Source organism: Gymnoscopelus microlampas (genome assembly GCF_963454915.1).
Source record: "Gymnoscopelus microlampas genome assembly, chromosome: 16".
Taxonomy (NCBI): Eukaryota; Metazoa; Chordata; class Actinopteri; order Myctophiformes; family Myctophidae; genus Gymnoscopelus; species Gymnoscopelus microlampas.
This window is the reverse complement of record NC_139953.1, coordinates 47,532,943-47,556,724: the sequence shown is the minus strand read 5'-3', so window position 1 is coordinate 47,556,724 and position 23,782 is coordinate 47,532,943. Positions and strand designations below refer to the sequence as shown.

General features: G+C 42.2%; 1 protein-coding gene across 1 annotated transcript in view; it reads right to left on the bottom strand.

Annotated features, from left to right (window-relative positions):
- The window catches only part of LOC311063291 (intersectin-2-like), a 118,030-nt gene that overhangs the window by 43,965 nt on the left and 50,283 nt on the right, over positions 1 to 23,782 (bottom strand). The window contains exons 13-20 of the mRNA XM_084082663.1: positions 21,588 to 21,737; positions 21,337 to 21,477; positions 20,457 to 20,544; positions 19,613 to 19,755; positions 14,707 to 14,846; positions 6,746 to 7,259; positions 4,498 to 4,727; positions 1,196 to 1,271 (exon numbers count right to left, since the gene is read on the bottom strand). Of these exons, the coding sequence (XP_083938789.1) occupies positions 1,196 to 1,271; positions 4,498 to 4,727; positions 6,746 to 7,259; positions 14,707 to 14,846; positions 19,613 to 19,755; positions 20,457 to 20,544; positions 21,337 to 21,477; positions 21,588 to 21,737 (1,482 nt within the window). The remainder of the gene's footprint in view (positions 1 to 1,195; positions 1,272 to 4,497; positions 4,728 to 6,745; positions 7,260 to 14,706; positions 14,847 to 19,612; positions 19,756 to 20,456; positions 20,545 to 21,336; positions 21,478 to 21,587; positions 21,738 to 23,782) is intronic.

The following is a 23,782-nucleotide window of genomic DNA, read 5'->3' as shown; positions in this document are numbered from 1 at the left end:
TGACTGAACTCATGCCAGACCTATAATCCATCCAGTGCCCGCGGAGTGCCTCGGTGCCAAAGCCCATTTCATAGCCTAGATATACAGTAACTGCACACATCACTCCAACACGAGTGTGTGTGTGTGTGTGTGTGTGTGTGTGTGTGTGTGTGTGTGTGTGTGTGTGTGTGTGTGTGTGTGTGTGTGTGTGTGTGTGTGTGTGTGTGCGTGTGCGTGAGTGCGTCAGCCTCCAGAGTGAAGTTGTCACATGGTATCTTCCTGATAAAGGTTACTTGTCCTTTCCAACGGTGTCAGTTCTGTGATGAGCCCAGCAGGGGGCAGAATGTGACACATTTGGGGCACAGACTAAATGTGAGGCAATCTCAAAACTCAAACACTGGGTGGGGAGCAGGGACCTGTTTGTGGGTCGCAGACACATTTTTTTATGGGTCGTGAATAATCATCTGTTTCCTACCATTTTTGGTAATACATTACAAAACAAATCAAAGAAATTCTATAAATAACCAACATATTTTGGTTCCAAAACCTTTTAAGAAGTAGTGAAAATAGCAGATCGGCTTTTTCCACTAGTTTTCACTTTTTTTGGGCGGGTCTCGAGCTAAAAGGTTTGGTATCCACGTTGGATTCTAACACACCCAACCCATGAGAAAAGTCTCTGTGCATTACGGAAGAAAACGTATAAAGGGATGATAGTTATCTATCTGGTCAAGATACTATTAGTGGGCCTGGGCCGTAGCGTGACGGCTGCAATGCCAGCCTGACTGCGTGTCGCGGGTTCGACTCCCGTTCCTGACGACCTTTGCTGTGTGTCACCGCCCCCCCCCCCCCCCCCCCCCCCCCCCCATCTCTCCCCATTTCCTGTCAGCCTACTTTCCCTATCCCTCTCTAAATAAAGGCATAAAAAGCCCCCCCAAAAAAAAAATGATATTATTAGTGGCTGGTAACAAAGCCATCACAAGGAAACCCAGGATGAATGGACAGAGTTGGTATGAAGGAAATATACTAATACGGATAAACTGACACTGCTTGAGACACTGCGAGCTCACTAACCCCTCAGCTATTTGGCCCGCCCCATCTTAGCTTCCGTGCGCGGCTAGTGAGAACAGCTGCGTTCATTAACCAGGTGCGTTTGCGTGTCGGTCCAGTGTGTTTGGTGTGTTTGATGCGTTAAGTCGTGCTTTCTGTCTCTCCTTACCGTCGTGGTGTCAGGCTGTGAAGGTCCAGAGCTGAGGCTACAACAGTTCTCAGACGTCCCGTCGCCATCTTGACTTCTGGGTGAAAAAACAAAAACAAGACAGAGATGAACCGTGATGGATGGAAGCAGAAACACGGCAACCTTAATGTTGACAATGTCCCAGAGGCATTCATTACGGGGCCAGAGCTCTGCTCTGGACACGTATTGTTATTCGCATTATTCTGTCACTTCTGCCACTTTTCGCAGTTCTGGCTGAACCGCGCTGTCGGTTTTTACGAAACTCGGCCATATGGTAGATGGTCATGAAAAACGATCAAAAAATAATTCTCACAATCTTTCGTCCAAAGGTGGCGCTATAGCACTCAATTGAAAATGCCAACTTTGACCAGGTACAATTCATGCCCTGTTTGACCTACAGCCATGAAACTTGGATACACATATGCGTCTCCTCATGCTTAACAACTTTCACACTCTGACTTTTGACCTCTGACCTTTAGATCTCCCACCATTTTGAATTATATGAAAAACAGTCATTGGCTCCTAACTTCTGCATTTTTTCACTTAGAAAAAATCCACTCCTATCGTTTTGTCGGCAGAGGTCCAACGTTCATGTGTAAAAGGTTTCGTGCAAATTGCTAAAAAATCCCAGGATTCCATAGATTTTAACTATTGCAGTTTTATGAAAATGATTCATCTATGCCTAAAACATACATGCAGACTCACATTTCTTTGAAACTTTGCAGAAATGTACAGGGTCATTACAAATATCACTGAAACCAATCTTACTCCAATTGGCCAAAGGGGGGCGCTATAGCATTTTTTTTAAAATGCAAACTTTAAACAGGCATAAGTCATGCCTCGTTTGGCCGAAAGTCGTGAAACTTGCTTACACTTGTGCCTTGACTCATGAGGAACACATGTATCGCTTTGACCAGTAAGCTCCGCCCTTAGATTGTCCGCAATTTTGAGCAGTTTGAGAAATACTTGTTTTTGGCAGTTCTGGCTTAACCGTGCATACGCTTTTTACGAAACTCGGCCATATGGTAGATGCTCATGAAAAACTACCAAGAAATAATTCTCACACTCATTCGTCAAAGGGTGGCGCTATAGCACTCAATTGAAAGTGCCAACTTTGAACAGGTACAACTCATGCCCTGTTTGACCTACAACCATGAAACTTCGATACACACATGCGTCTCTTCATGCCCGACAACTTTCGTGGTCTGACTTTTGACCTCTGACCTTTAGATCTCCCACCATTTTGCATTATATGAAAAACAGTCATTGGCTCCTAACTTCTGCATTTTTTCACTTATGGAAAATCCGTTGGAAATTTTTGTATGCAGAGGTCCAAAGTTCAAGTGTTAAACGTTTCGTGCAGATTGCTCAAAAATCCCAGGAGGAGATAGATTTTAACTATTACAGTTTTATGAAAATTATTCATCTGTGCCTAAAACATACATGCAGACTCACATTTCTTTGAAACTTTGCAGAAATGTACAGGGTCATTCCAAATATCACTGAAACCAATCTTACTCCAATTGGGCAAAAGGGGGCGCTATAGCAATTTTTTGAAAAGGCAGACTTTAAACAGGCATAAGTCATGCCTCGTTTGGCCGAAAGTCGTGAAACTTGCTTACACATGTGCCTTGACTCATGAGGAACACATCTATCGCTTTGACCAGTAAGTGCCGCCCTTAGATTGTCCGCAATTTTGAACAGTTTGAAAAACACTTAAACCCAGGATTTTTCAGCTATTTGCGTGAAACTGTATCATCTGTGTGATCTCCTTTTTCACAGTTACTTGTCTGTTGGGCCAATGGTGTCTCCCTTAAATGAATGCCTCACAATCCCAAGGTTGCCAGTTCAAGCCTCACTTGATGCAGACTTAATTTAAGTTGAATTGCAAACAACATGACTGTATCAATGAATACATATGCAAATGGTAAAGATAACCTGAAATGCTTATTTGAGAGTACGTTTTTTCAACGTATGACATACTTCATTCTGAAAATAGCTGATCTACAATCTCACAACCTTTCATGGTTTGTGAGCTTGTAGATCGGCTACTTTCACTAGTTTTGGTTCTGAGGAGATGTACAATTTCTTCATTGGTAAATGGTTTGTGAACGAGTGATCTTAGCGTTAGTGAAACAGGGGCTTGGTTCATGAAAGAAGGCAAGAGTTTATGATCTTCAACAGACAATATCAGCCTGGACAAAGCTATAGCACTATAGGTAGTGTTGCAGCCTATTAGTCTGAAGGTTGAGAGTTCGAATCCTGTTAATGGCAGTAGGTTGAGATGTCCAATCAAACCATTATGTTTCCATCTCTCTCTCTCATCAATCTATTGTTTCCATGTCACTCTCTCTCTCTTCAATCTATTCCGTTTCCATGTCTCTCTCTCTCTCTATTCACTGGCCCCGTATTATCGCTGCTTGCAGCTATATTTCCCTTTGTTATGCACACTACTGTCATCATCACAATAGATCAATCACTGTCAAACACACCTCTCACACACTGCATTGTGTCAGCTTTAATAAGCAGCAAGACGGAAATTGAGCTACAACACAGAGAGAATTAAAGCCAGACAGATACATTAGTTTGACATTATTAGTAATTAGTTTGAAAATGTGTGCAAATCTTTGAATATGTACATTTTTAACTACAGTATTTGAGTATCCACCTCTCTCCTGGGGTCTGCGGACAAATATATATATATCATTTTGGGGGTCCTTGAAATGAAAAAAGTTTAACAACCACTGATATTATAGCAACATACTTTTTTTTGTTAGGATTTAGAAGACATTTGTATAATCCCCAAAAGCAAAGATTTGAGTAAAACATTTTGCTTTAAAAACCTATATATTCAAAGATTTGCTGCATAATTTGCAGACCTACAAGCTCGCATATCCAGGGACCCAGTATGCGTTGCCGGATTGAAAGGGTTAAGGGTAGGCCGTGCTCGAAGGCCTTAAAAGCGAAAAGGCCCAAACATGTTTGGCTCGTTAAAAAAAAAAAAAAACTTTTCAAAGATGAACTAGGCCTTATATTAAAGTCCTGATGAAATGGCTTTTCTGTCATTTTATTGTTTATGTTCCTACGTTGAATAACAAATGAGAACATTTTGTTACTTTATATAGTTTGAAAACATAATATTTGTAATATGTAACAAGCAACTACGTTACTTATGGCGAGACATAACTTACAACAGTACTTATACATTTAAGTATGGATTATATATTTCTTTTTACTTTTCCCAATCAGAACCGTCTCACAGGTATGAATAACACTCCACCTACCCTGTGTTGGGTGGTTGCGCTGGGCAGGAGGAGGAGGAGGAGGGGGGCAGCAGGTGCCCTCCCGGGGCATTAGGGTCATTAGGGGTGGTATCTGTGGTGGTGGTGGTGGTGGAGGGGGCAGCAGCAGCAGCAGCAGGACACTTCTCGGCGTAGCTCTGGGGGAACCAGCCCCGGTTCCCCTGGTAAGAACCACACAGCCAGCCCAGCTCACCCACCGTCTGCTCATCCACCTGCAGGATGAGAACACCAACACACAGCTCCATCACACTGACTGACTGACTGACTGACTGACTGACTGACCAGGGACGTGCACAGATAGACTCTAGGTGGTGCTCGAGCACCTGCCCTTTGCCCTCTTGACCAGAAGTGCCCTTTTGAAAAAAAGAAAAAAAAACTTTTTCTTTTTCAGTTTACAGCAGGGGTCTTCAACAGGGGGTCCGGGACCCCTAGGGGGTCCTCAGAGTTACTACAGGGGGTCCGCCAAATCTTTATGTGATATGATTTTTCTTTTTTACCATAACCACTCGAAACCTAGCATCCCTTTTCTGAGGAGAACTTTAGCCAAAAATAGCAGATCTACAAGCCCACAACGCCTCGCGCTGCGAGGCGTTGTGGGCTTGTAGATCGGCTATTTTTGGCAAAGAGGTATAGGTGTAGAGGGAAAAAAGAGCAGACCAAGTAAACAAAAAAAAGTATAATTTACTTGAGCACCTGCCCCTCAAAATGTCTGTGCACGCCACTGTGACTGACTGATTGAATACTTTATTAGTCAGAAATGTAAACAGCACGTGGTACAGTAATATAGTTCATTAAAGGTTCTATGACATTCATTTTCACTTTTTTAAAATTATTTTGTATCTTTTTTGGGGGGTTTTATGACCTCAATTACACCCACAAAATCTGAACTTTGAACATTCAGTGGATTTTCTGTGGTCTGGGGTTTTTGTTGAAAAGGCTTTAGAAATGTGAGAGAAAAAGATTTTTTAGTTAAAACCTTTTATACATGTTTGAAGGACCATGACCAGGGGTGCAATGCTCAGTGGACGGGGTTGCACGCCGAGCAACCACTTATTTGGCCAGGGGGACGCGCAGGCACATGCACGGATGTGCACGAGCGTGCATACAAGAATGCGTTCCACTCGATCCGTGCGCCAAGCGAGTACCTGGCTACTTAGCATAACAATAGCTCAGGTCGTCAGGTGTGAAATGAATGTGAATGTGAAAGGGGTCTCAGCGCCATGAATCAAATCATCACCCCAACCCGCAGACGGTTAATGGTTTCACGGCCACGGGTAGCATCTTTGATGTTCATTAGGATAAACGGGCCACCTCGAAGGTTCTGGGATCCAACGACATATGTGAGAACTTGGCTGAGAGCCCATCAGGCAGCTGAGAACAAGAGAGCAAAAAAAGCTAAACCAAAGTACAAGCCCCAAACCAATTGGTGGGGGCTTGCTTGACTGTTTTGAAACTACTGTTAAATTACATTGAAAAAATGTAAGTGATGTTGTGTAATGTTGTTCAATCTCTGAGTCTGAAGCTTGTTTTTTTCCCCTCAAAATAAAGTAGTTCAAGTAAACAAGTTGTCTGATTATTTTAAGTTTGCTTTTGTGTTTGTGTGTACAACAATGTCTTTAATTGAATTAACTTAAACTAGAAAAGTAAATACAAACTAAATTAACAATGTAACTGACTACATTTAAAACATTGTTTGTTTTTCCACCATATCTGTTGACATCATTTCTTTATATAGCCTACATCCTGCCACCCTTTTCAGCTTCTCTATTTCAAGGCAACATTTACAAAAACCAAACTAAAACTAGTCATTTCCTATACAAACATGTTTCCTACTATTTATGCACATTTAATAATCATAATGCTGGTCGGAGCTGTTCTGTGAGCAGTGCGCACTGAGCACGTGAGGGAACATTTATACACATTTATACACATGCACGTGCCGTCATTAAAATAGAGAGCAACCACTTCTCAAATGAGCATAGCATCACTGACCATGACAAAGACTTTTAATGTGTTGTAAAAGTGAATGTCATGAAACCTTTAAAGGGATAGTTTCCTATCCATTACTCTGGAACTGGAATTCATGGATATTCATGGATATTTACCAGCGTATGTAGTAAGTAAGTCAATCAGTATTATAATAATTGTCCCATACCTCTAACAGACAGTATTATAATAATTGTCCCGTACCTCTAACAGACAGTATTATAATATAATTGTAATAACGTACCTCTAACAGACAGTCGGCGTCCAGAGTCAGCTCGTCTGCATTGCGGGCGACGAAGGGGTACAAGGCTCTGTAGGTGGTCAGGTTAGACGACCCGGGAGCCGTCAGCACCGGATGCTGTCCTCCTCCTTCACCTCCTCCTGCTCCTCTCTCCTGCTCTTCTCTCCTTCTCCTCTCCTGCTCCTGGCTCTCCTCCTCTTCTCTCCGTCGTTTCCGCTCGGCCTCCTCCTCGGCGTCCTGGGCCTCCTGGCTAATAGCTCGGCGCCTGCGCTCCTCCTCCTCCTCCTGGGCCTTCTCCTGCGCCGCTCGGAGCCGGGCCTGCGCCTCCCTCTCCTCCTCTTCCCTCTGCTTGGCCCGCTGCTCCTCCAGGAGCCTCCTCTCCTGCCTGCAGGCCTCCTCCTCGGCCTCCCGCTCTCTCCTCTCCCGCTCCATCCTCTCCTGCTCCCTCTGCTCCTGCTCCCTCTGCTCCTGCTCTCTCCGGTCCTCCTCTCTCCTCTCCTCCTGCAGCTTAGCCAGTCTGTGGACGATACATAGAGTGTGATAAAATGTTGTCACATGACCATGCAAGAACACAGCAGCACTCTGTGTCATTTTACATTTTAGCTACACGTATAACAGTGGCAATAAAAAGAGGTAATTCTGGAGCATTTTTGAAACATTTTAACAATTTTAACAACACAAATCTTGTATGGGGGTCCCCGACACAAAAATATTTTCATATTTGTGGACATAATTTGACATGAAGATGTTTAAAGGACAACTTTGTTTTTTTACAACCAAGGTTTATATTTTAGCTTGTAATTAAAGTAAATAAAAGATGAGTGTTCTTTTTTTTTTCATTTACTGCTTACTAGCTGAGTGGTTAGTGAGCCCGCCTAGGGAGCCAGAGGCCCTGGTTGCCCCAGGTTCGATTCCAGGCCATCCCAGCATATGATGTCGATGAAATGAATTTTGTCCCTGAGCAAGACTCTTAACCCCAATTGCTCACAGGTTCTCATTGGAAACAAGACCGCAAGGACTTTCATGAACAACCTGTTAAAAGGAATTATCCTTTATCCTTAGTAGGCTGAACGTTATAGAGTTGGAACGGAGTTTCTAGCTAAAAGTATGAACTTCCCCATTGAAATGAATGGGATTTTTTAGCAGTAAAAAGTGAAATATCTCTAAAAGTACAAATTATTTCAAAAATTCAAATGGTAGCCAATATGTCCTAAGTAGGCTGAACGTTATAGAGTTGGAACGGAGTTTCTAGCTAAAAGAAAAAACGGTCGGAATATCGGCAATAACATTAGTGTGATCGCTTTAGCGATCCCACAATAATAATAAAGAAAACGCCGGGTTATTGTGCAAAAAAAGGCATATTTCACTATTCTGTCACAGGACAGAATGCCCCCGCCCACTGTAAAAAAAGATCACGAAAATTGCTAAAACTATAGAAGCCAGTAAATTCAAAAAAATTAACACTCATCTTTTATTTACTTTTTACTTTTTTTTACTTTTTACTAATTACAATCTAAAACATAAACCTTGGTTGTAAAAAAACAAAGTTGTCCTTTAAGAACCAGTGTTTGTTTTTTTTAACATTAGGAAACAAGTCCAAATAAGCAATGTTGCTTATTTGGACTTTGCTACATGATGCATTACACCCAATCACATTATGCCAGCTGTGTCGACTCCCTTCATGGAGCAGATAAAAAGTAAGGCACACAGCCACAGAGACCCTTCAACAGACAGCCACACAGACCCTTCAACAGACAGCCACACAGACCCTTCAACAGACAGCCACACAGACCCTTCAACAAACAGCCACAGAGACTCTTCAACAGACAGCCACAGAGACCCTTCAACAGACAGCCACACAGACCCTTCAACAGACAGCCACAGAGACCCTTCAACAGACAGCCACAGAGACCCTTCAACAGACAGCCACAGAGACCCTTCAACAGACAGCCACAGAGACCCTTCAACAAACAGCCACACAGACCCTTCAACAGACAGCCACAGAGACCCTTCAACAGACAGCCACAGAGACCCTTCAACAGACAGCCACACAGACCCTTCAACAGACAGCCACAGAGACCCTTCAACAGACAGCCACACAGACCCTTCAACAGACAGCCACAGAGACCCTTCAACAGACAGCCACAGAGACCCTGCAACAGACAGCCACAGAGACCCTTCGACAGACAGCCACACAGACCCTTCAACAGACAGCCACAGAGACCCTTCGACAGACAGCCACAGAGACCCTGCAACAGACAGCCACAGAGACCCTTCAACAAGACCCCGATCCAAGCTCCACGGACAGAGAGACCACCTGAGGCTGACATGCTCCTGATTCCTCATCTCCTATGCTTGCTGGGCCTGGCACTGGGCACCGTGCACACCCATCCCATGACTAAGGTGTTTTTTTGCAGGCTATTGTATAGAGTGTATACTGCTTATAAACCGTTTGTTTACGTATTTTCCTTTGCATTTATACTAGTACAAGCAGCGAAATGTTGTCGGAACTTGTTCCAACTGGTTCAGTGTTACTAAAGGGAGTCCGCCAAATCTTTGTGTGATATGTTTTTTATTTTTTACCTTAACCACTTGAACCCTAGCATCCCTTTTCTGAGGAGAACTTTAGCCAAAAATAGCCGATCTACAAGCTCGGCTAATTTTGGCAAAGAGGTATAGGTGTAGAGGGAAAAAAACAGCAGACCAAGTAAACAAAAAAAGTTGAATCTGAAACTCAATTTTATACAATATAGAGGGGGGTCCCTGCTTCATCTCTCTCTCAGCTAGGGGGTCCTTGGCCTGAAAACGTTGAAGACCCTTGTCCTAATCATAATAATATATTACAGCAAGAGAAGAAATATTAATATAAAATACAGCGAGGAAAAAAATAGGTTCTTGTCTTAGACAGATACAATAGCTTAGCAGAAGGTACATTACACAATAGCAGCAGTGTCTCAATCCAATGTGCAAATTGTACAGGTTGTATTGTGTTGCCAGTGTTTATTATTGATGGTGGTTTTTGTGATGTTATTCTTCCTCTGACTCCCAGTGTTTTTGTATTGCTAACGTTTACTGTATGTAACAGTTCTTCTCCTTCTGTGCCCACTCCGCTGCTTTCTACAGACCGAAAATGAAGCCGATTGTTCCAAGACTGTAGGTCCGCCATCTTTCAATATCGCGTCAGAATGAGACCAGACCATTATTGGTTGGGTAGCTTGTCAATCAAGAGCGGGGGGGCGGGGAATGAATGCTATTGGTTGTGTAGCTTGTCAATCAAATCATCCCGCCCCTCCTAGAGAATAGCCTACTTTATCGTCAATTTTAAAATAAATGGGACCATAGTTTAGCAAAACGCATATCCTGATGATTGAACGGAGACTTTAAACTAGTGACTGGAAGCATATAGAATTTATGACCATTTTTATTACAGTAAGAAAATCTAGTCTAAAGTTTGTCAAAAAAACCATTCACTTGCGTTAAAATAAATTCTTTCTGACACCGCATGTCGGCGCAGGGTAAAACAGCGCCACTCTGGCCATTTTGTCGGCCTCATCGTAAATATCTAAGACTTTCCCCTTGGGTGGGATCAACGAATGTCTTTCTATCTGTCTGCAGAGTGACACCCCGGCACCAGAGGCTGAGGTGAGGATCCAGCGTGGAAACTGTTCAATGTTCTGGCACAGCTTCAACGGCCGCTGCTACAAGTACGTGGCGTCCCGTTTTAAGTGGGTCGACGCGGAGTGGAACTGCCTGTCCGAAGGCGCCAACCTGGCGTCCATCCACAGCGACGAGGAGCTCGGCTTCGTCCGAACCCTGATCAACAACTACGATCCCAAAGAGGGATACGCCTGGATCGGGCTGAGTGACATTCACATGGAGGGGAGATGGTTGTGGTCCGACGGGTGTAACGTTAGATACACAGCGTGGTATGATGGACAGCCGGACAACACTAATGGAAATGAACAGTGTGCACACATAACTACGTACAAACTATCAAACGCTCGGCATCCAAACAGTGTAACTAGATGGAATGATAATGATTGTTCTGTAACTGTTCCTTCTGTTTGTGCATCACGTACACTCTGTCCCTAATGACTGACTGCATTGTCTGATTCAACTCCACTGGCTTGTAAATTCACATTAAATACAGTGAACTCTTTTATTGACTCTTTTTTTATAGAATACTTATTATCTCTCTCCCCATATCTTCTGTCATTTTCTGTCGTTCAGCCATTACTGTATAAAGCAAAATGAATCAGTGTCACTGATTAGAGTATTTTTATTATTATATTACTGTGAATAATTCAAGTAAAGTACTTTAAAAACATATAGAAGGATTTAGCGTGTCTATTGCTATGCAAAAAGAGTGGTGTGAGTGCATGCGGGTCATATCAACACATTGACTGCCATTGACGTCTATAATGAGTACTTTCTACTTTTGGTACATTTTGATACCAATACTTTTGTACTTTTACTCAAGTAAAGCCGTATTGATACTTTTTTTTTAAACATTTGAGTACTTTCTCCACCACTGGTGTTGCATACATGTCTGCTGAGTCTTAAGACACATATCAGTGAGAGATGATAATAAAGTAATATTGTACCGTATTGTAATATGCCTGCAATACTAAAGCCTGCACAGCAGGGACAAACACACATTGTATGGAGAGATGAGTGCAATACCTTTTCTCATATGAAAAAAGTTTTCTTTTATTTTTTTTAATCAATAATATCACTTTAAAGGGCTCATGTCAGATGCTGTTAAAGGAGTAGTTCACACAAAAAAAATACTACACACCCTGCGAAGGCTTCAATTCATGGAGATTATTTTTGTTTTTGTCGCATCCCTGAGGTTGCGACAAAAAGCTTATTAGCTTAGGAATGCAACAAAAACAAACAAAAAAAATCTACATAAATTCAAGGCTTGTGTGTCGTTGATAGAAAATACATATTTTTTGTGTGAACTACTCCTTTAAAACCAACCACATTGCCTCAGAACACCCTGATGACTTAATAAACCCTAAAACCTGGCAGTCTAAGGGCCAGGTGCTGCAAACAGCTGATCTGCATATATTTCCTCCTCCTCCTGCCCAAAAATACAAGCTGAACAGCTGCATGAATTCCAGTCTGAATAGAAATAACTTCCCCTGCATGCTTTAACTCATTCAAACCAGGAACGCATCTGTGTGACCACTTAAACCATTCTTTTATTCTTTGGGCTATTCAAAAATAGCAGATCTACAAGCTCATAGTGCGGCACCGAGTGCCGCGCTATGAGCTTGTAGATCTGCTATTTTTAATTTAACATAAATTGTGTAATTATTTGAATATATATATATTCGAAAGGGAACATCTGTAACTGAAATTGTTGCTTCTGGGGGGTCCCTGGAACAAAATATCTTGAGATGGGGAGGTATAATTGTGGGGGTCCTTGACATGAAAAAGTTTAAGAACCACGGATATTATAGGAACATCATTTTTTTCAGATAACCGTTAGGATTTAGAAGACATTTGTAGAATCCCCCAGAAGCACGATTTAGTTAAAAATGTTTGCTTTAAAAGAATATATATATATACATTACATCAAGATTTTTCTAAAATAGCATGATCTACAAGCTCGCCAGAAGCAAAGATTCGAGTTACAAATGTTTGCTTTAAAAAAATATATACGTATTCAAAGATTTGCATAGATGTTCACGATTTTTCGAAAAGTAGCAGATCTACAAGCTCGTAGCGCGGCACTCTGTGCTGCACTACGAGCTTGTAGATCTGCTATTTTCGAATAGCCATAAGACATCTAAAAATGACACCGATTCTTTCCCGGTCTAAATGTGTTAACACAACTTCACGGTGAAATCCTCTGTGTTCATTTATCCGTTTGTGCGATGCTCTTTTTGGTGAGAGTACCGCTGACACCCCCGAGGGAGGGACTGCAGTGTGGAGTGTTCAGTGGTTCTCTAGAACCGCCGTGCGTCACGATTAGCCTACACCAGGGGTCTTCAACAGGGGGTCCGGGACCCCTAGGGGGTCCTCAGAGTTACTACAGGGGGTCCGCCAAATCTCTGGTGATTTTTACATTAACCACTTCAACCAAGCATCCCTATTCGGGAGAACTTTAGCCAAAAATAGCAGATCTAGCGCGAGGCGTTGTGTGCTTGTAGATCTGCTATTTTTGGCAAAGTGGTTTGATGTAGGGGGGAAAAAGAGCAGACTAAGTACAGAGTGAAAGGTCAGGTTTACTAAGTATTGTGTAAGTGCATGGTTAAATGTCTGGAAATACACATTAACTTGAATCCAACATGACAGCGCTGTGAAACAAGTCTATGAAAGCTGCCTATGAAATCTATGAAAAAAATAATATTCTATAAAATATATAATGGGGGTCCCTACTTTATCTCGCTCTCAGCCAAGGGGTCCTTGGCCTGAAAAAGGTGAAGACCCCTGGCCTACACTATGTTCAAAGTCAATGCAAAGAAGCCCCTACACAATAATTCACACAGGGTGTCACCCGCGAACAGTGTTGGGCAACATTACTCAGGAGAGTAATAATATGTTACTTATTACATATTCATTTTGTTGACTAAAACTATGACGAAAAATGTTTGTCGACTAACTTTTTAAATATAAATATATTGACAATTACGTCAACAAATACAAACTAGACTAAAATGTTAGTGAGGGATCTAGTGGAGAAGAGATCCAGTAGAACTAAAAGACAAGTCATTTTACGCTTGGTTGCGCTCAGGTGTTGCGCTCTGAAAATAGCAGATCTACAAGCTCACAACTGCAACGCGTTGTGAGCTTGTAGATCGGCTATTTTCAGCATGCAACCAAGTGTAAAATCAGCCATTACGACGCCATCAAGGCACCGCCAACACACATTATTTTAGTCGACTAAATCAACTGTACATTTAGTCGTCTATCTCCATGGTTCTCAAAGTGGGGTACGGGGACCCCCAGGGGTCCTTGAGCGGGTTCCAGGGGGTACCCAGATAAATGTTGGATAGTTAGGAACCAAATGGAACCTCATGTTGCTGTAACTCTGAGAGTGTACAAATGGAACCAAATGGACCCTAACGGGTCCATTTGGTTCCATTTGTACACTCTCAGAGTTATGGTGGTCCGTGGTCTAATGCAGGGGTTCTCAAAGTGGGGTCCGGGGACCACCAGGGCCTTACATACATCAGCTATTTAAAAAAAAATCTTGACATTCTTTGAAAATGTTTGAATATTACATTTTTTTTTTTATATTTTTTTTATTTTTAACTTTAATCTAGGATGGGGGTCCTTGGCACAAAATCTTTTCACATGGGGGTCCGCGGCCAAATACACATTCATTTAGGGGTACTTGACCTGAAAAAGTTTGAGAACCAACGCCGTTGGTTCTCAAAGTTTGAGAACTTTGAGAACCAACGCCGTTGGTTCTCAAAGTGGGGTCCGGGGACCCCCAGGGGTACTTGAGGGAGTTCCAGGGGGTCCCCAGCTAAATGATAGATTAGGAACCAAATGGACCCTTATGGGTCTGTAACTCTGAGAGTGTACAAATGGAACCAAATGGACCCTAACGGGTCCATTTGGTTCCATTTGTACACTCTCAGAGTTAAATTAACATTGATTTTACGATATGAATTGGGGTCCCAGAGATAGAAATGCCATTAAATGGGGGTCCGTAGCCCTAATGCATGTTAAACTGGGGGTCCTTGAAATTAAAATGGTTGAGAATCACTGCTATAGAGCCGTAAAAACCTTCTCTTATGGGGGGTCCCTGGCATATCTATTCAAATGGGGGTCCACGGGCTAATAAGTGTCAATTTGGGGGTCCTTGACATGAAAAAGTTTTGAGAACCACTGACTTAGTCGACTAAAATAGACTAAAACTAAAACATTTCAGATGACTAAAATATGACTAAAACTGAATGGAATTTGATTCAAAGGACTATGACTAAAAACTAAGTCACACTCACCTGAGCGTCTCCTCTTCCTCCCTCCTCCTCCTCTCTCTCTCCTCCTCCCCGCGTCGCTGCACCTCCCTCAGCTTCTGCTCCTTGACTCTGTGGAGGTCCTCCAGGACCCCCTGCTGTCTGGCCTGCTTCTCCCTCAGCTCCTACACAACGCAAAACACACATAATGTCAGTGGTGGAACAAAAAGTACTCACGTTATTTTTACTTAAGTAAAAGTATCAACACTGCAATGTAGAAATACTTTGTTACAAGTAAAAAGGCCTATGTTCAGAATGTTACTTGAAGAGTAAAACATCAAAATATACTTTAAGTACTACTACTCGGATGAAGTACCAAAAGTAAAAGTACAGAAAAAAAAATAGCAGATCTAACAAGCTCACAACGCGTCGCGTTGTGAGCTTGTAGATCAGCTATTTTCAAATAGCCTACTGTAGGTATAAAATAGGGCTAATGGGGTTAACGTATGTTTCATGATATAATGATTTATATCTGCAAAGTAACTAGTAACTAAAGTTTTCAAAAACAATAATGGAAAACGGTTCCAAAATGTGACGGAACCGATTCCTGATCCTCAATGTTTGGGAACCGGTTCCCACCGGTTCCCCGATCACCAACCCTAGCTTACATCTATAGCACTCAATGGGACTCCCTCTTTCCCAGGTGTTTCGCGAGGTTGCAGGTTAGGGCAGTGGTTCCCAAACAGTTGGTCGCTGACCCATTGTTATGCTTGTGAGCTTGTAGATCTACGAGCTTGTGAGCTTGTAGATCGGCTATTTTCACTAGTTTGGGTCCCGGGCAGACATCACATTTCTCCTTTGGCTTAGGGTTCAGGTTCAGGCATCTAACCACGCCCACCTGGGCCAAACACGAAAGAAAGAGGGAGTGCCATCACTCCATGCAACAACACGCCACTGCAGCAGTCCAGATAAAAACAGCACAAACTCCACCCACTCTTACTTACTCATGCTGTATTATTGGTTAAACAAAATGCACCGTGTAGAGAGCATCTGAGAGGATTAAAATATATACACGTATATCTGTTTTAATAACTGATAATGTACACACATTACACATTAACCACAACAAAAGAGGCAAATCAAATCAACAACTGGCTTTTGAAAACTAATAAAAACATACAGATAAACAGCAGCAGGGGGCAGTGTGATCAGTTCCAATAGCATGCTGATGCAGGCATTTATGTATTTTCTAGGGCTGTCTAATAAATGCTACTAATAAATTTGTAGTCAATTAATAATTATAGTCATTTGTTAACTAACCGATTAGTTGTGTTTGCTTGTTTGTGTTTACTACATAATGTATAATCATACAGAGAGCAGGTTGGTGAAGTTGAGAACCGAACTGAATTATTTCTTTCTATAAATCGTCACATCACAGGTTTACAGGTAAAAAAAAAACATCTTTACATCAGCAACTTATATCTAGACTTTATAAGAGATGTGCTCATCATTTTTCAAGGAATAATTCATTCAGAAAAAGCAACAACAAAATACATTTTAACAAAATCTTAGTCAACTAAGACCGATTTGATTCTCCATTTATGAGGTGACAGCCCTATCGTTTGGTGAAGTGACACATGCACAGACATGCAGATTGAGGGGTGTTTTCTGCCCTGTTTGCTGATGGAACTCAAGCTCAAACAAACCCCATTAGTCCATGCGCCAGACAAGAAGATTTCATTATCGAAAGAGTGGGCAAAACCATACCTATATTACATTTTTTATAGGGTCAATATAAGTAAATAAATGTATGATAACCTTTCCACAGGAGCAGCTTTTTCATATTTATCACACATTTTGTTATTTTCCCCATACGTACATGACAGGTGAAAAAATGACAACATTTAAAAAATAGTTATCATAATGAAACTTCCCCAGTTGATTACTTACATGAAGACAATGATTTATCGTATTACAAGTTTTCTGAAATTGTATATTTAAATATGCAAATTAGGCATTAGAGAAAACATTCCCGTATTTGCATAACTTTCTAGAATCAACAATGGAAAATTGGACAGCTAGAGTCAACATTCTTATTTAATTTAGTTAAGATGTTGGAGTCAAAGGTTTTTAACGAGGAAATATTCAATATCTGGCTCCATTTTGGGGCTCTGGCTCATGGACTAAATGCAGGACGGAGCAAATGGAACAACACAGACACACCAAAACCCATTAAAACCGGGAAAGCAGAGCTGTGTCATTTTACATTTTAACTAAATGCAGCACATTGGTTGGCTATTCAAAAATAGCAGATCTACAAGCTCATAGCGCGTCTCTTCGTGCCGTGCTATGAGCTTGTAGATCTGCTACTTATCTTTTTTTTCGGGAAAATTTGTGCAAATCTCAGTTTGAAATAATAGTATATATTTTAGAGCAAACATTTTTAACTCAAATATTTTCTTCCCCTGGTACAACATCTTTTCAGATGGGGGTCTGCGGTCAAATACAATATCATCTTGGGGGTCCTTGATATGAAAAAGTTTGAGCACCACTGATAGAAATAGAAAACTGTTTATAGACAATAGACATGTTTTAGAATCAGCCTCAGGTCTTAATGGGTTAATAATAAGAGGAACAGGACGCAGATACACAGACAAAGGGAGGAGGAGGAGAGGAGAAGACAATGGAGGACAGGGAGAGAGAGAGAGAGAGAGAGAGAGAGAGAGAGAGAGAGAGAGAGAGAGAGAGAGAGAGAGAGAGAGAGAGAAAGAAAGAAAGAGAGAGAGAAGAATAACCTTGATGAGGAGGAAGAGCTGGTTGAGACAGGCCAGCAGAGACAGAAGTCCTCTGAGGACACAGTCATCCATGTCCACAAACTACAAAGAGACAGAGGAAGAGGAAGATGGTGAAGATGGGAGGACAGTCATCCATGTCCACAAACTACGGTAGAGAGAGACAGTGATGAAGATGAGAGAGAAAAAGGACTGGAGTCGGACTGATTGCCAGATGTTTGTGGTCTGATGCTCATCTGGGACGGTCCTAGACTATTGGTTCTCAAAGTGGAGTCCAGGGATTCCCAGGGGTCCTTGGAGGGGTACCAGGGGGTCCCCAGTGAAATTAGTTGATATAGCGTGACAATCATTTTAACCATATCTTATAGTTTGGCTGTTCAAAAATAGCAGATCTACAAGCTCAGATCTGCTATTTTTGAAAAATCGTGAAAACTTGTGCAAATCTTTGAATATATGTATTTTTTAAAGCGAACATTTGTAACTCAAATCTTTGCTTCTGGGGGTCCCTGGAACAAAATATTTTGATATGGGGGTCCGTGGCCAAATACATATCATTTTGAGGGGTCCTTGACATGAAAAAGTTTGAAAACCCACTGTCCTAGACCACCGGTACCTATGTATAGACCCATATTTTGCTGAAAAAAGGTTCAAATCAATTCATGTTCTAATCAAAAGTGTATATTATTTGAGAATGTTTAACTTATAACAAAAATAAAACAAATACACAAAATAACGTTTTGATAGCCGTATTATTATTAAAAAAAATTAGCAGATCTACACAAGATGGTGTGAGCTTGTAGATTGGTTATTTTTGAAAATCTATATTTGCCCAAAACAGGCACGCCAGATTGAAAGAGATTAAAAGTGTTTTTTTTTTAATACTTTTTGTCAATAACGTCATGCCAAAAATAGGGATGCCAGGTTGATGGTTAAACACACACACACACACACACGCACACACACACACACACACACACACACACACACACACACACACACACAGGGCGACAACAGAAAGACAGAAGAAAAGGGGGAAATCACAGTAAGAGAGAGACAGCTCGGCGACGACATATTTCACCATGAAAACAGGGATGAAAGAGAAGGAGAAATAGAAGGAAGGAATGAAACATGGTAGAAGAAGGGAAGAGAAGGAAGAACAGAGAGGTTAAATGTACAGTTAACTGCAGTGAGAATTAAACACAGAGGTTAAAATGTACAGTTAACTGCAGTGAGAAAGAAGCAGTAATTATATTCGGGTTAACAACAGATTATGAAAGGGTGTGACCTGACATTTAGACACGTATCAGGTTAAGACACTGTGTGTGTGTGTGTGTGTGTGTGTGTGTGTGTGTGTGTGTGTGTGTGTGTGTGTGTGTGTGTGTGTGTGTGTGTGTGTGTGTGTGTGTTCTGTAATAAGGTAACAAGCCTTTCTTCGCCTGAGGGAAGACCTTTGTCTAGAGTTACCGTTTTACCAGTTCTGAAGCAGCAACTGCTTTTATTGTGAAATCTATCCCACATCTGGACAATGCAGAGCTCCCAGTCATGTGTGGGTTCTGGACTGGTGTTGAACACTATTGCATTTACACACACATTAAAGCTCAATGAGACTCTGGTAGAGGTTCTGGTTGTGTAGTTTTCTTGCCATGATGGTAGCTCTTAATTCTGTCAAAAGATCTTGTTCTGTTGCTCCACTGATTAGAGATTAAAGGAGTAGTTCACCCAGAAAATGACTTATATGTTCTATCAATTACACATCTCATGAAGCCTTGAATTCATGGACATTTGTTTTGTTTTTGTCGCATTCCTGAGCCAATGATTTGATGACCGGCGAAGTCAATGGAGTCAAATTATTGACTCAGGAATGCGACAAAAAAAAAAGTCCATCAATTCAAGGCTTCATGGGGTGTATAACTGATAGAAAATAAGTATTTTTTGGGGGGAGAAACTCCTTTTAAAGGGATATTTCACTTCCAAACATGTTTGGGGTCATTTTAACGTCTATTCAGGCTTTTGTGTGTCACCCCCACACAGCTTAAGTTGCTTGATTCAGTATTTTAGATATTATTTATTCATTTTTTCAGACCCGCCCCCTTCCTATACAAATTGTAACTTCAAACTCCATTTTAACCATGTTAGATTCATGGGTCATTCATTGGTACCTTGAGCTCCTTGTTGTACTGGTCCATCTGGCTCAGTTTGTTGGTGGTCTCTCTCTCCAGGGCGTCCAGCTGCTCCTTCAGTCTGCGACACGTCACGCCTTTCTCTGTCACACTGCCGTCCGTCACGGAGGTCAAGGTCACCGCTGCACGGGACAGGGTCAAAGGTTACACACACTGAAATGTTTCACTGTTTGTGTGCGAGTGTGTGTGTGTGTGTGTGTGCGTGCGCGTGTGTGTTTGTATTACTATACTTGCGAGGACCAAGTATAGTAGAATTTGAAGAAATATGCATTGTGAGGACCGTTTTCCTGGTCCTCACAGGACAAATGGTTGTTTTATAGTTAAAAAAACATTTTTTAGAGATACGTTTACAATTAGAAAAACATTCAGGTCAGGATTAGACATTTAAGGTGTTTTAGAGGTTAGGTTTAAGGATTGGAATTAGAGTTAAACACGATTTATACTTAGTTGCGCGCCAGTGTCATGCACCGAAAAATAGCTGATCTATAAGCTCACAACGCGTCGCAGCGCGACGCGTTGTGAGCTTGTAGATCTGCTGTTTTTTGGCTTTAGGCTTACGGTTAAAAATGGCATTTAAAAAAAAAATGGCATTCTTAACATGGCTGTCCTAAAGTGTTGATGTCCTCACAAGTATAGTGTAATACAAACGCGCGTGTGTGTGTGTGTGTGTGTGTGTGTGTGTGTGTGTGCGTGTGCGTGTGCGTGTGTGTGTGTGTGTGTGTGTCAATGGTGGAAGAAGTACTCAGATATTGTACTTAAGTAAAAGTAGCAAAACCACTACTTTTCATAGTTCATAGTTCATAGTTTCATAGTTAATACCCACAGGAGATCTTTTTCAGGTCCATGATGCGTAGTCTCTCATTCAACCTCTGCTGTTCTGGGACCAGCAGGGACAGCTTTCTCTGCCACTCCTTCAAAATAAAACAAAAACTAATCAAACCAACACTTTGACAGCTTCCTCTGACCCTCCTTCAAAATAAAACACTAAACTGATCTCAGAGATGTTAAAGTACCTCAAACTGCAGCTGCAGAGCGTTGATCTCAGAGATGCTAAAGTACCTCAAACTGCAGCTGCAGAGCGTTGATCTCAGAGATGTTAAAGTACCTCAAACTGCAGCTGCAGAGTGTTGATCTCAGAGATGTTAAAGTACCTCAAACTGCAGCTGCAGAGTGTTGATCTCAGAGATGTTAAAGTACCTCAAACTGCAGCTTCAGAGTGTTGATCTCAGAGGTGTTAAAGTACCTCAAACTGCAGCTGCAGAGTGTTGATCTCAGAGATGTTAAAGTACCTCAAACTGCAGCTGCAGAGAGTTGATCTCAGAGATGTTAAAGTACCTCAAACTGCAGCTGCAGAGAGTTGATCTCAGAGACGTTAAAGTACCTCAAACTGCAGCTGCAGAGCGTTGATCTCAGAGACGTTAAAGTACCTCAAACTGCAGCTGCAGAGCGTTGATCTCAGAGACGTTAAAGTACCTCAAACTGCAGCTGCAGAGCGTTGATCTCAGAGACGTTAAAGTACCTCAAACTGCAGCTGCAGAGTGTTGATCTCAGAGACGTTAAAGTACCTCAAACTGCAGCTGCAGAGCGTTGATCTCAGAGACGTTAAAGTACCTCAAACTGCAGCTGCAGAGCGTTGATCTCAGAGACGTTAAAGTACCTCAAACTGCAGCTGCAGAGCGTTGATCTCAGAGACGTTAAAGTACCTCAAACTGCAGCTGCAGAGTGTTGATCTCAGAGATGCGAGCGTCTCTCTTCTGATTGACCAGGTCAAGCTCCGCCCTCTGGATGCGCCGCTTGCTCTGGGCGTCGCGGAGACGGTCCGAGATCTGTTTGTGCTTGTTGCCCTGGGAGACCGGGAGATTGACATACATACATCACCGCGATGCCAGCAGAGGTGTGTGTGTGTGTGTGTGTGTGTGTGTGTGTGTGTGTGTGTAGTGTGTACTAGTCTCACCACAGCCTCCAGCTCTATCTCCAGACTCTTCTTCTTGGCTCGGAGGAGAGAGATCTCCTCCTGCTCTCCTTCTCTTCTCCTCCCCAACTCCTCCTTCTTCCCTCGCTCCCACTCCTCCCTCCTCTGGCGCTCCAGCTCCTGCTTGGCCGCCTGGGAGAGAGAGACACATCAAAAATAAAACATTCAATCAAACATCACACATTACACAGAGGCAGTTTCTTTAATATCTAATCAACAGAAAACATTTTGAAACGGATTGCCTGTAAATTACAGCCAAAACAAAACACATCATGTCTCAGACAGTCATGTCTCAAGTCTGTTCCACCACCACCACCACAGAGCCATATAAAAGGGGACATTTGTAAGGGCCATGCCCGACAGCAGGTTGCTTTAGACCAGGGCTCTTCAACAGGGGGTCCGGGACCCCTAGGGGGTCCTCAGAGTTACTACAGGGGGTCCGCTAAATCTTTGTGTGATATGATTTTTTTTTATACCTTAACCACTTGAACCCTAGCATCCCTTTTCTGAGGAGAACTTTAGCCAAAAATAGCAGATCTACAAGCTCACAACGCCTCGCGCTGCGAGGCGTTGTGAGCTTGTAGATCTGCTATTTTTGGCAAAGAGTTATATGTGTAGAGGGGAAAAAAAGAAGAATAAGTTTATCTTTAACACAATGTTATACAATATAGAGTAGGGGGTCCCTGCTTCATCTCTGTCTCAGCTAGGGGGTCCTTGGCCTGAAAAGGTTGAAGACCCCTGCTTTCGATACATGAGTATCACTGTCCGCCCCAGGACCAGACATGCCGGTTCTCTGAATTATTACTTTTAAATAGGCTCTGTCATGATTAATTGACCACATATATGAAGTTAAACAACTAAATGCTATCCTAAAAATATCTTAAAAGTAAATTCCGTGCTTCCGTGCCACAAAAAAGAAGTTTGAGAGCGTTTAAGAAGTTTTGAAAATACAGCGATGAAAATAGTAATGGCCTCCGCTCGTTTTTTTTTCCTGGCTAGTTAACACCTTGGGTGCCAAAACCGTGAATCTAAGGTTTTGCATAAAGTGATGTTGAGTGCCAAAACCGGGAATCTAAGGTTTTGCATAAAGTGATGTTGAGTGCCAAAACCGGGAATCTCTGTGAAATCAATCTTTTTGTTTTTTTTTCACAAGGGGGGGGGGGGGCTAGCGCAGCTCTGGAATCACCCACGGTTACTCTGAGAAGGAAGGGACAGATGGATCACCGTGCCAAAAAAACTGGCACCCGTCCGCTCCCATTCTATCTTCTTGATAAACACCTCCACATTTCCTTAACTTTTTACAGTGGGGAAAACAAGTCATCTTCGATCCGCGATCACTCCGCCATGGTGACTCGCGTGAGAGATGTTATTGTTCCAGGCATTAGCCAGGACCATCCACCATCGTGCATGCATATATTGTTTACAATCGGGTGCTCGTCGTGGAGTCTGCAGCTGTAAACAGCGTAGCGTTACAAACGGTGAGATCTCTGGCACTCAACGTCACTTTTTTTTTATTAAACTCTGGCACCAAATGTCTTAGCAACCTGCATTAGAAGAATTAGAATTATGTACCAGCTGTTTGAACCTGTAAGTCCTGTGAGTCATTGATTGATTCCTCTAAATAAGGAACAATAAGGAACAGTGTGTCTTTTTTGTTTTTGTTTCCAACTAATTGACAATTCCTTCGTTCAAGAGACGGTTGTCAGCCCTACTGACCCTGGTCCTCCTTGACACCCACATACTTACTAAAATATAGTTTTTCCTTTCTTTTTTTAAGATTTATTTTTGGCATTTAATGCTTTATTTCAGTCACAGTAGGTCAGTGTAGAGAGAGAGAGGAAACCAAGGGCAGTGGAAGAGGAGAGATGAGACGAGACGGGGGACGGGGAGGGGGATTCGAACCGGCGTCCTCGCGCTTCGTCTATGTGCACTATCTGGCTGAGCCTCCAGTCCAGGCGTCCTCTGATGATACTAATTTTAACGTGACCTGTCAAGACATGAAGTAGGCCACCGCGTCTCCGTCGTGACGCTGCTCTGTACGGGACTTTGGGTCAAAGATGACAAACATTTAGCTCTCCCTGAAAGAGGTGGGAAAAAAGTACTAAAATGTTTTACTTAAGTAAAGTACAAGTCGGGAATTAAAAATTCACTTGAGTAAAAGTACAAAAGTATTGTTA